This window comes from Lipophrys pholis (assembly GCF_963383615.2).
Source record: "Lipophrys pholis genome assembly, chromosome: 19".
Lineage (NCBI taxonomy): Eukaryota > Metazoa > Chordata > Actinopteri > Blenniiformes > Blenniidae > Lipophrys > Lipophrys pholis.
Genome location: NC_137647.1, coordinates 20,298,649 through 20,312,239, shown reverse-complemented (window position 1 = coordinate 20,312,239; position 13,591 = coordinate 20,298,649). Strand labels below are relative to the sequence as shown.

At 42.2% G+C, this 13,591-nt stretch overlaps 1 protein-coding gene across 1 annotated transcript in view; it reads left to right on the top strand.

The window, feature by feature from the left end:
• Window positions 1-13,591, top strand: part of lasp1 (LIM and SH3 protein 1) — a 29,377-nt gene that overhangs the window by 10,152 nt on the left and 5,634 nt on the right. The window contains exons 3-4 of the mRNA XM_080487917.1: window positions 7,589-7,673; window positions 12,063-12,170. Coding sequence (XP_080344043.1) covers window positions 7,589-7,673; window positions 12,063-12,170 — 193 coding nt within the window. The remainder of the gene's footprint in view (window positions 1-7,588; window positions 7,674-12,062; window positions 12,171-13,591) is intronic.

Below are 13,591 nucleotides of genomic sequence, written 5' to 3'. Positions count from 1 at the left end.
TCCTCCCCTCCTCCTCCCTCAGAGAGAAGGCCTATATGTGCTGTGGGAAAGTGCCTCCCTCCCTTCTTCTACCCACTGGGGAAGGGGGGGGGGGGGGGGGTATCAACAAAGGAAATTCCGTGAGTTCCTCTACAGTGACACAGGCGGACACTCTGCAAACTAGCATGTCCACTCATGCTTCATCTCACACATGCACACACACACACACACTCACACACGCACACACTCTGAAGGCCCATCAGGAATCCATGGAATCCCCCCTGCTTCCACTACCGCAAATCATTTTCTCCTCGTCCCTGGTGTGCGCTTATGAGAGTTGGACAGTGATTGCGTGTGGTGCGAGACTTCAGAAAGGTGTCTATTCATTGTCCTGACAAGCTCGCTTACTAAATTGACCTTTTTTTGCTTCAGAAATAAACTGATAGAATAATTATTTTATAGAAAATAACTTAATTGATGAATAATGCCAGTGAGACGTCTATGATAATACACCTTTTGTGTGTTTTCTTATTTTAATATAGCCTTTCAGGAAGTGTTTTATGCTTTTCTACAGGTGTAGAGCACACAGCACTTTCAGGTTTTGTTTTTTTGTTTGTTTTTAGCCAAACTGTTGGTTAGATTTAACTGTACATTGAGATTTGAGCGCACGGTCTGAAGTCTAAAATTTGGGAAAAAAAATGTTGAGACCGATTTTAATTTTCTCTGACGTTGGTTTACTGGCTTTCTGTTTTCACGTTTACCTCAAACTCGCATGTGTCCAAGCCCATGAAAGACTGACGATTATACTGAGATAACGGTCAAATATGTTAAGCTAATGTTAGAAATTGTGAAATTTGATCTCCAAATGTTGATTTTATGATTTAAAGATACAATATGGAATATTATGTGCTTCTGTATGCCTATCTATGTCAACAGGTCGTCCAGCCAGCACTAGTGTTAAGTCTTGCAATACAAATTTGCGCCACCAGAGGGTGTATTGAGCACTAACATGTGTCAACGCTGCCATCTAATATATATCGGAGGCATGACTATTGCTATCCAGTTAGCACATGATCCAAAAACCTAAAACCGCGCAAGTCCTGAGCCACCCTTTTAATTTATACTACCTCGGCTGTTGTTTATCACCATATGAAGTCCAATTCATAGGGAATGTGCACTTTTCAATAGATGAGAGTGAAATCCTCGTACCTGTGCGACGCAGGTTGCAGTAGACTTCCTAATTGGAGACCGGCTGTCACCACATGAGACGTTTCTTGTGTAATTTAATTTGTCAAAATGACAGACAGCGTTCTGGTTTTTCTGTCATTGTTACAAAAAGTTTGGCAATTACAGAAACTGTTTTTACTGTGGAGGTACACACCCAAACAGGAGGCACTCGTTCTTGCACATTTTTGTCAAATCCAACATTCCTGTTCGTTTACTTGCAAGTCACACAACAGCTGTGTGATTCATTTTGATTGTGTGAGTTATAGCGACTGAATTTCCCCTGTAACCTACTGGAGGTGAAACTGCAAACCAAGTCTAAACGCATTTATAGCATCATTGTAAATCAAAATAGGTCTAATGATGGCGATAAATATACTGTTTTCTTCCGTGTAATTTGTGACGGCACAAAATTGCAGACGTGCAGAGCAGTGTGTCTCATGGTACTTCTGCTGAATACAGGCTGTATGCATTGCCTCTGCAGTTAAGACTTCCACTGTATTTACTGTGTTTACCATCCAGACCTGCTGAATGGGACTTTTAAAAGATTTGAATTGCTAACGTTTCTCATGATTCACATTGAGGTTCCGGTGTTAACCAGCCACAGCAGGTGTCAACCCACGTTCAGCTCTGTTCATATTAAGCTGCTGCTGCTTTTCTTTTTTTTTTTTTCTCAATTTTTCTGCTTCCGATTTTCCCTCCTCCAGGGAGCAAGGTCCTTCAGTCTGTTTATTATGCCTTTTGCTGTTTGTTTAAAACAGGCCTCGTTAGAGTAAACATCATCAGTGGAAGAAGAGCGTCCTGCTTCAGGGAAAAGAACGCAGTCTGCTCTCTCCTCTCATTCTGTGGGATGACTGTTTTATCATTAGCTCTCTAAATTTGTCCCGAGTAATTGATGTAGGCGCTGTTTGCGTCTCTCTTCTTTGAAAGTCCCCTTCGTGGTCGTGGGAGGTATTTGGATGGGCTTGAGCTGGCAACAGAGAGCCCATGTTTGGACACTGGCTGAGTGAATAACTTCTAATCAATCAGGAAATCACTGTGGCGTTATCAAAGTGTTGCAAATGTCTTTATTTAGGTCCATTGTCATTATTATGATTTAGGGCCATTCATTATGTTCTGGTCCACAACATCAGAACTCGATCAAGTCTTGGGTCACTTGCTCTACTCAGATTGAACACCAAGCTGGGTCAGAGCACCATCAAGTCCACTGGAGCTGCAGTCTGGAACAGCTCACCCACATGGGTCCAATCCAACACCAACAAACAGGCTTTTATAAAACAAGTCAAAAGGTTTTTATTGGAATCCATGCAAAACACTTGATTATTACCAAATAGTTTTTAACTAATTGTGATGCATAGTTTATATTTCTCCTTTCATTTAGTTTTTTTAATGATTAATCGGTCTGTGAAAACTTGTATTGTGATATATATATATATATATATATATATAAATAAAAAACCATGAGGACCACAGTGGAAATAAGTTATGTATGACTTTTTTGTGTCATCCTCAGGTTTTCTTTTTTACATGTCAGCAAAATGATTAATATATATTTGTATGCACATGTAGTAAATTCATTCCAGTTTGTTTGCTGCTGAGAGGCATAAATTACAGTTTTTGGCTGGTTGTAAACTGAACTGGTGTCAAACATCAAGGCCACTGTGGCTTCATGTAAAATCATTACATTATGAAAACCTAATCCAGCGTTCTCTCCGGTAGCTTTGTGTTGCGTTCACAAAATTACATGTAAAACGATGATCATTTCTGAAAACGAACATCTTTAAGCTTTAATCTTCTGATTAAATGTGGGAAATATGACACCTAAATTTAAAATTAAAATGGGAAATTCAAACTAACCATGGAAAAGTTCCTCATTAAAAGAAAAGTCTGACAGTGAATGGCGGACAGACTCTTGCTTTCACTCGCCTACTTTTATAACTAAGAAGTCGAGGGAAAATGGCTAACAACAAAAAACTGCTTCGATTCTAAAGTGTACTTTTTTGATTTCATAAATGCAAAATAAACCACTTATCTATAACAAATTACAAAAACGGTATCCTCTATAATCAAACAAATTGGATAAATGTCTAAAATGTAAGTGAAACCTATTTTTGGATTCAAGACGAATGTTTATTGCAGACTACGGACTTCAGCTTCACTCTTTATTTGTACTGAGAACAAATAAGGAAGTGTGTGTGGTTGATTATTTTATTGCTTTTCAATAAATCCTTTCAAATGTTGCAACATTTGTAGTGATGACGCATTTGTGGGATGAGTTGCTGAGCAAAATGTGGGTTGCGCCAATGAAAATAATTGCCAAGTTTTCCTGATTATATACCGAGTACTGTTTCATGAAGTTCCAAGAACAAATAAGGAAGTGTGTGCGGTTGATTAGTTCTTTGTTTTTCCATTGCTTCTCAGTAGTAAATCTTAGTGATGGAGAGCCTGTCTAAAGTGATTGAAAAATGTCCTTTTGTTGAATATCGGCTCTTACTTGGTTCTGTTGCTCATCCCACAAGTGCATGATTAGTACAAATGTGGCTACACAGAAACGTTAATCAAACAGGCTTTCTAATACAGTGCATTGTTAAAGAAAAGATATAGACAGGAAAATTATATTTGGTAAATTAGGATTCCTAAGTTTGCTGTATGAAGATGGATGAAAATTGAATATTGTCTTAACGCTTGTCGAGTCTGCAGCTACATGCAACTCCAGTTGCTGTCCTTGACCCAGCACTGAACTGATTACGTGTTAGTTACGCTCACTGTTTAATAGACTCTTCTCGTCCTTCACTGCAGATACTTCTGACTCTTTCTTGGGGTGGCGGGGGGGGAGTGTTGATGAGACTTCTCATTCAGGTGTCACCGCTGTCGGCTGCTTCATGTGTTGTCTGGGAGGATGATGATGTAGGAAACCATGAAATGTTCCTGCTTTATGATGCTTCACAACCTCTCCAGGTCCCACAGGGTCAAGCTGGCCACACTTCCTGGTGCCATTATGCAAACAAGCGTCTCCTCTTGCACAGTAGGCAGCTTGTGTGTGTGTGTGCATGAGATGACGTCAACCCACCCCCCAACCCCTCCAATCATAGCGCTTTTCCAGTTTGAGCACTCCCTCTTTAGCGTCGGTGCATGTGTCACCCTCTCCCGTCTGCGACTTGCTACCTCGTCGCTCGGTCCGACAGATGAGTGTTCTTGTGACTCAGTCCGATCCTCTAATAGTCACGAGCGCAGCAACGCAGTCACACAGGCACACATCTGCAGCCTCGCTGTACGTTTGCTTTTCAGTTTACCGACCTTTCACATGCTGCAGAGGTTTCTAAAGGCACATTCGAGGCACACACCCTCTGCCTCAGACAAGCAGGGGATTTTAGGCTCACTGATGCACCCTGGAATTACACAGGCTCCACCACAACCCAGACACACCCTACTCCAGAGAAGAATCGGCAGATATTAGCTTTTCAACTTTGATCAGGCAGCATATTCATGGTTAAGTGACGTACGTTACTTAAGTGACGTATGTTACTTAAGTGACGTTAAGTATATGTAGCAGTTCTTAACAGTTGCAAGAACTTGGCTGAAATTATATTATATTGTACAAATAAAACAAAGTAGTGATGCTCGATATTGAAACTAACCATTTCTGGTTGCAGAAATAATGAGTGCACTTTACACAACATAAAATAGTCCCCATACGTAAATGAATAAATCTGAATTAGTGGGCTGCGGATTCTTTTTAGACTCTTGTATTAACTCAATGAAAGTATTGGTTTTTTTTTTGAGAACAAGAGTCCTTGTGGTTATAAAACGCTTAGAAATACAAACGTAAACTCCAAACTAAGCTCAGACTGACACAAGATGACCGTTGAATTGATGAGCAATTCTAAAAATCCATGCCTGCTACATGGCCTAACAGGCTCATTGCCCGCACTATGGTTGCGCAAAAAAGAGAAAAAGAAATCAGCATTTTATCTATAATGTAAAATAAATTTTGTATGCAAAAATGTTTTAGTTTTTTTTGGCAGGTATTGATGTTGTGCTGATATCATTGTTCATCCCTAAAACAAACTATGGTTCAGCTTTTCTATCATCCCATCATGTGCAATTGCATTCCCACTTCAAATGTTTGTATTAAAAATATTACCAACTTTGTAGTACTGTAAGTCAACGGGCAGAAAGAAAGTCAAAATATAAACCTTAGTATGCTCATCTTTATATTTACATTGTTAAAAAACAAACAAACAAAACCGATCCTTCAGGATCATTTAATGTTACTGGTAAGAAAAGGCTGTATTGTGAAGGATTAGCACTTGGTAATGTGATTGAGTTTAAACTGAGAGCATGAGAACACGTCTTTGTCCAGGACTTAAAAGCCTTACTTTGTCTCAGAGTTCAAGATCTAACTGATGGTTATGAATGTCTGCAGCCACAAATGTCTCTGGTTCTTGAGTAACGCAAAAAAACTCAGCGTTGTCTCTGTAGGAGTCTCATTTTGCTTCTGCGATTGGAAAGCTTCCCACGGAGAACCTCTTATTTGCCTTGTTTGATTAGCTCGCTTATCTTATCTGGTGAGAAGGCGCTACGTCTCAAGGTTGCTAAAAGACGATTTGGCACCATCAATCTCCTAAACTGCTTCATCCAGCTGAATTTTCCTACAGTGTGAAATTTTCGCCGTCGTGTGTGGATTTCTAAACTCTGCTGTAACAGTGAGTTTGACGCCACAGCGTACGTCATCCACGTACTCCATCATATCCATTGTTCAGGATGTAAACAAAGCTGATGGAATGGAGCATTTAAAGCTCCCTAACATTTTGGCTCCGCAAACTACTGTTTTGATGCACAACTGGTGCCGGCTTGGCCACAGTTTCTTCTTCTTCTCCTGCGTTTCTATTGGTCGTTGGTGGCTGTAACTCATAACAGCAGTCACAGTCTGTAGTGAGAAGACGGCCGTGACATTTTCTCTGAATGTCAGAGGTTTGTCTCGTACAGAACGTGTTTTTAAGTGTCTTTCATAAGACCACATTTTAAGCTGAAATATATTGTCATGAATGCTTATGTTTTGCTTGTTGTATATTTCAGGGCTTAAAAGGCCAACCCGAGTGACTGTTCTAAATCCCACAGCACCGGTTTCCACTTCCGACTGTTACAAATTATATTTATGGCTTCTTCAAAGTTCTCATGTTGGCTTTTTCTTTTAATGTACAATCTGTCAACCACAGGCCTTTGTTAATTGTTTTTTTTCTTTTTTCCCAACGTCCTATAATCACATCTGGATGAATGCTACTTCTCCTTGTTTCCCTTCATTGCCTTGGAAACAGTAAACATATTGCTTAAATGGGTTACCCAGAGGCACGAGAGCGCGTTCAGATTTTTGAGGTCACCCAGCCCCCCTGAGGAAGGCTGGGATCTGTAGTCCATATGAGCTTGTTAGATAAGCTGTCAGGGCTCTTCCTCTCCTCCTGGACTTTGGCCACGCAATGGGTTTTTTTCTGCCTTTAGGCCTCTACTGAACTAGCGGGCATTATTAGTTGCAGGGGATACTTGTAAACAGATGTCTCCAGTGTATAAAAACTCAGCCTGAAGCTTCACCAATCATTGATGATGGCAGTTTAGGTGAATCGATAAGCGAGCGTGTGATGAGCAGCTTCTGGAACCATGCCTGGTGTGCTGCACAAAATCTGTGCGTTTATGTTCACCGAAGTTTATTTGTGTTTGTTTCAGACAGAGCAGCCTCTCCCGGGAGGTAAGAGTTCGGGTTGGTTCTGGATCTGAACCCCTAAAGAGAATTACAAAATTCATTCGGGGAAGAAAAAGGAAAAAAAGACCCACTTTGGCGCTCTGCTGAAGGGGGCTGCCCATGACATCATTCACACTCACCCACTGTCTGTTTGACCCTGCTGCTCACTCTGTGTGCCGTTCCTCTTCCTGTTAGCCCCCACAGGACTGTACTCATGAGTGTGTGTGTGGGTGTGTGTGTGTGTGTGTTATAAGCACAGAAAGCTTGTTCCACACCTGCTATGGCTCGCCTCCAAAACTCTGCAACCTTGAGGCTCCCATCTCTCTCTCCCTCTCTCTCTCTCTCTCTCCCTCTCTCTCTCTCTCTCACATAGCCCCTGCCTGCACTTCCTCTCTTCCAAACTACCTTGGCTCTCACTTGGAGAGCTTTGTGTGTTATACTGACATGGCTTTTGTCTACAGGGGCTCCTAACTCAACCTCAGGACCACCTTGAATAACAACTTGCCTCCGCTTTGGGGCCACAGGCTGCACACTGCTTGAGTTTGAATTGATTTGTCTCTAATGTTTAGGATGGAGTGACGGCATGCGTGTGCGATGACGTTTGTATTTGCAAAGCATTTACAGTGTCTGCTGTTCTTTGTCTTCCAGACACTACCCCAAGACAAACTTCACCGTCGTGGCTGACACTATAGAGAACCTCCGCCTCAAAAAGCAGAGCCTGGTGCAGAGCCAGGTGAGTCGACCGTCTTCTACCCACAGCATTCGGCCCCAAACCAAGCTATAAAACAGCTAGGATAGGAACCCCCCCCCCCCCCCATTTTCATCTTGAGAGTAAATACTTTTACATTGAAACTCTTAATTCTTCAACATACGTCCACGTGCTCGGCGCTTTAATACTGACCTGTGAAGCATGAAACCGATTCAGATCGGACGAGTACGAGACGTGAGGCCGGGTGGGTGGTGGTCATGCTGCAGAAAACGGAACATTTAATGAAAAAAATTGCCATTTCCATTAAGTAAATATAGCACTTTTTCCATTTACATTAAAAAAAAATGTAAATCCTTTTTATTTTGGCTCATACATTTACAAAAACGACATTAGGTTGAGTACACTTTCTAAGCTGAGGTGTAAACTCGGTCTTATAATTAAGAATTCAATTAGATAAAAGGTTTGTTTGCTAAAACTTAAGTGTTCAAGTTCATGCATGAAGACTAGTGTAAATAATGCTTTCTCCAATTCTTAAGGTCTGATTTGTAATCACAGAGAGCACTACTAGGTCTGCTTATGAAGGAGCTAAAATTACTGGAACTCAAATATATTTCAAGATTTAAAAAAAAAAAAAAAAAAAACCCTCAGTGGCCCAAAATATCCCTCTGAACTGGGTCATGTGTTACTGCCCTAATAAAGGCTCTAATGAGAGATTTTTTAAGAGTGATTTCCATATTTAACTGCACTCCAGGGTGACTGGTAACATTCAAAGGTGGCAGACTGGTCTCATGTGAGGATTTTCACTTCTCTTAATCAAGCTGGGATGTATGGATTTATGAGGGGTTATGCTATCACTGAATTGACCACAAGAAAACTGCTTCAAAGCAACATTGGCAAAGGTACACAGTGAGTACTGTGATCTAATTAATTTTCAGCACAGACAATATGCGAGGGACCGCGACATGACTTTTGTTTACTGCTCCTCCGTCATGGCTACCGTGATAACATCAAACCTGGCACAGAATGAGGAAGTGAAAGAACAGTGCGTCTTTTGTGTTTTGAATTGGAGTCGGCTCGTGAATGTAAAATTTCTAATGCATCATGAACTTCAACCCGGTTCAAAAACCGGAATAACGAGTAAGTTTTAGTTTGAAATTGGAGCGTAAGACTGTCCAGGCTGCACCATTTTTATGTGAACAGCTGTGTAAGACGTAATATTTGCAGAGTACAGACAATGTGGTGCAGAGAGAAGGAGGTGCATGGATGTCATTGTCAAACAGAGTGGATGAAACTGGGAAGTATATGAGATGGGGACTACAGGAGTGGGGGTAGCGGTCGTATGGAGAGGGGGATAACTGAGGGATGGAGGGCCAGATGGTGTTTTTCTACATGGATTCTAGATCATTCTAGACCCCCCCCCCCCCCCCCTTATTGTTATCACTGACCATAAAAATCCTGTTATACTTGATGCTTTATGGTATCCTAATGAGGCATTATTGTAGTAAAGCTATTCAATGTGTTGGGAGAATCGTCTGTATGTATCTCGGTCTGTGTCCCAAGTGAGATTTGTCAATGTGTAAAAGAATTTGCCAATGTGAACCCGAATCTGCAGCAGTCCTCTCAAAATATGTTTCTAAGTAGGTTTTCTAATGTGTAAGAAAACAAATCTGTATTAAAATAAGATTTGTAAGTGCGTTCAAAAATATTCAGTTAAATTCTACGCATTTGGTTACAAGTGCTGAAAATACAGACAAATCACGAGTTGAGCGGCTTCACAATTGTCTATTTATTAGGACTGGACCCGATTATCCGAATATTTGGTCGCTGTGGCGTGAACATGCGTTTCAGGGGATCCCATCGCAAGTGGCGAGACCCTAAAGACAGGTGTGAACAGGAACCAAAGCGATTTCACTCAAACCACTTCCCGAGGTGCTCTGTGACGGATCTGACCGCATTGGTTTTGTAGTGTGAACAGCATGCGTCGTGAATGCATTCTGGGACATTGGCGTTGCAGGAAAATACATGTCATCAGTGCGCACCGTGTTTTTGTTTTAAGAGAATCCCACTAAAAGGAAAGCAGTAGAGTATAAACAAATAATTTTGATGGAAGTAAATTAGTAAAATATGATGTAAACATCATAAATGGTAATTGGGCTTCACTTTTCTTGCACAGCACAAGAACAATGTGCACACACACACCATTGGGAATGACTTGGTATTCAGTCACATGGTCTAGGCAAGGCGGGGCATTGAACAGCCAACCTGGGGTTTGGAGGACGACCAGCTTCACTAAATGAGCCACATCCGCCCCAAAACATAAGTTCACTTCTACAGGAAAAACAAATCAATGCAGACAGGATCTCTTCCTGGGAAAGATGTCTGAAAGAAATCTTTTGTTTACATGAAATAAAGAATATAATGGATCTTAAGCTGCCGATTGTCCAACCAGACAGCCCAAACTGTTACTGTCACTGTGCCTCTGTCTCGGTCTAATAAAGTTGAAGGTACGTGTGAAAACTGCGGCCATCTAACTCGTCTCCGTCGCCTCGTTGCTACGGGAACCCTATTGCTATGGTAGCAGGGTAGAGGTTTGTCACACCTCGTTACAAGACTTTGCAAGGGGGGGAGACGGAGGGAAACAAGACGGAGAAAAGGAGAAATAAAGAAAGTGGCGAGACTGAATTGGGTAGGAGGAGAGGGAAAGCAATGAGGCGCACACGAGCAAGAAGAGAGGAGAAAAAAATGGAAGAGACAGGAAGGCACCAACACAGAAAAGGGAGGAGCGCATGGTGAAAGAGGAAGAGATAAAAGTGAAATCCCCAGAGGAAGGAAAGCGAGAGGAATGCACACAGAAAGGAGGGAAAGCTTATAATGAGGAAGAGCAGCAGCTCTGTGGGATGACGGTCGCTGGTGAAGCAGTAAAATATGAATGAATGAAAAAGGAGCACGGGGAGATGGAGGAGTGGGTGGGGAAGGAAAGCCGAGAAATGATTGGAGGAGAAGAGTGTTTGCTTCGTCCCCGAAATACAAGATAGAAGATGGTCCCGAGAAATAAAACGGGGGCGATCATGTGTTGACTGAGCGGAGTGGAGCAAGAATGAAGGACAAAGATGGGTCACATCAGTCTTCTCCAGGAGAGCTGTACAGTTTCCCCATGCAGCGAGCCACACGGCTGCATTTTGCTCTCACTTTCTCAGTGGTCGTCACACCCAACAAGACCTTTGAAAATCACAGCGTATCGTATCACCTTTTTAAACCCCCCGCACACATCAGTGTGATTCACAACATGTCACCGCGAGCCGAGCGGACGATGGGTCAGCAGTCTGCCGAGCAGCGTCAGACGATCTGTGTGCGTCTGCGGCGAGAGGAGTCGGCGATGCAGCTTTGTTTCCTGCTAATGGACTGTGTTCACTCAGAGCTCCATTCATGGAGGAGCGCTTGAAGACTGCAGTCGCCATGGAGGCAGGAAGAAGAGCTTGGCGCGGGGAGGTGCAATTGAAATGCCTCCGCTTCGTGCCGAGGGAGTCGAATGAAGAGCAGCTAAACCGTGTGGCCGTGTGTTTAGGTTAATGATTAAAACATGCACCTGTTTCTCAGTTCTTTCTTTTGTCCTTCCTCTGACTGTTTGCGCTCAGCCACAAGGCGGCAGTGAGCGCTCCAGTGCAGTTTCTGATATTTATCTCTCATTGTAAGGGCTGGACGCTTCCTCCAGTGCCCTATGGGTCAGAATAGGGTGGGAAGACTGGAAACACACAAACACACTTTGTTGCACACTACCTCTCATTTTGACCGTATATGGTTGCCACCACGTCCTGTGTGTCAGCCCTTCTCTACCAAGCAAACAGGAAGTGAGCGTCACCTCGGAAGACTGACGAAATCTAATTATTTGAGGTGTAGAACTTTAGCTTGGCAGGAAGTAGGTTTTTTGTGTGGGAAATACTTTAAACCAACTATAATGAGGGATAGGAAAAGCACTATTTGCATATCTTAAATCTAAGTATGATCTTAATTCTTTGGAAAAAGATTTAAAAAAATAGTACAATGATTATTCCCTTTAGTTCATTTAACATTCATACCAAATCCAATTTTTCCGCTGTTAAAAGGATTATATATATATATGTGTGTATATATATGCGCTAAACCTTTTGTCAGTAAATCAGACCATTTGTCAATCCAAGATTAACCCTCGCAAACTGGACAAAATATCAACTAATCACTTCTGCTTTCTGAAACATGTTTACATCGTCAGAATCTGGGTCACCGCATGTATAAATAATAATTTGCGCCGAACCTCTTGGCTTTTCCTGGTTGACTCTCCTGAATGGAAGTCGTTAATCTGGAATTGTTTGGGGTTTTTTCTTTGCACATTGTGGACCTCCCCTTCTTGTCTGACATTGTGTTTTCCTTGTGCAGGTTCACTACAAGGAGGACTTTGAGAAGAGTAAGGGCAAAGCCTTCAGCGCCGTCGCAGACACACCGGAGATGAAAAGATTTATGAAAACGCAGATGCAAGTCAGCGACGTAAGTATCTGTTCCCCATTCAACTGTACACGGATCTGCTTGCTTGAGGCTGGGTGTTTTTCAAATGGAAAGCAAGATGATGTCACATGACCCACTGTGGTGACCCTGGTTCTAGAGCTGCCAAAACGCGCAAAGATTGTCCTTAGACCACCGTGTTGGTCAATAAAGCTCAAACTCTCTGGAAACATACGAGGGCTCGACCTGAAAAGGATACGAAGACAAAATCTCTCGATGCTTTCACTGTGACAGATTTAACAGGGACGTGTTGCTCTCCAGAAATAGCCCGTCATAATGTGACACACAAAATAAAGTATGAAAATAACCGATTTGGCTCTTCAGAATTATGTGCCAGATTTCCCTGCTATACATGAGATGTAGAGAAACCTGCTTTAATGCAGCTTTCTTGTGGTTATTCAGTAGGAATTGTTTTTATGTTTGTTTTGTATCAACGTCCCTTATCTATAACAAAAGATAAATATTCTATACGTGTTTTATCCAAATGAACTTTTCCCCACTACCTTTGGATTTGAGAGACGCTCTGATCCGGCCACATGTTCATCACAGGACCGACACAGAGAGCCTCAAACTTTAGCTCGCATCCCTTTAACACACACTCTGACATACGGGCAGTATAACGTCATCCAATTAACCAAGCATTCAGGACTTTGAACTGGGAGAAAGAAAAATCACTCGTGCATGCTCCATAAAGAATGACCCGGCCCAGAATCAAACAAGTGGAAGGCAAACTGAAGCACCACTGCAGTGTAAAACTTCTAAATGAAAAGATTATTGTGTATAATTTGAGTTCTGTCACTACCTTATGTGTCGGTCCACCATAAATATACAGAACCGATTGGGAGAAACCTTGTGCCGAGCGCTGGGTCATGCTTGTATACTTTGCTTAATGCCATTGGCGTGGCTTGAAAGATTTTCTGAAAGTCGTCATAAGACACTGGCTGGACAAGGAGATTAGCCGTCTTTTCATGATGTGATTCTTTTCACCTCTTTGATCTCAGGCCTCAAAGAGCGTCGCCAGATTGCGATTGTAATGATAAAAATGTATTTTATGGAAGTAGGTAGTGGAATTCTCCTCGTGAACCTTTCTCCCTCAGCACCTGCTATCGATCCGTTACGTCTCTGCAAACGCGCATCAGAGGTAGAAATGTTCTTAATGGTTCGCGTTTTCCCCAGTCCGATCCAGTCAGCTGTTTAAGAGCCTTGATTTTCACGTGAAACGCGCTCGAGCGCAAAACGCACGCTATCACACTAAAGCGGCTCTGCAGCGGCCTCACTAATGACATAATTAGTGTGGAGGGTGATGGGTAATTACTGCTTTCATGTGATCGAAGATCCTGCGTGTCTGGGATCAAGGAAGAGTGTAAAAGCAGAATTATTGCATATGCTCTCATGCACGCATGCAC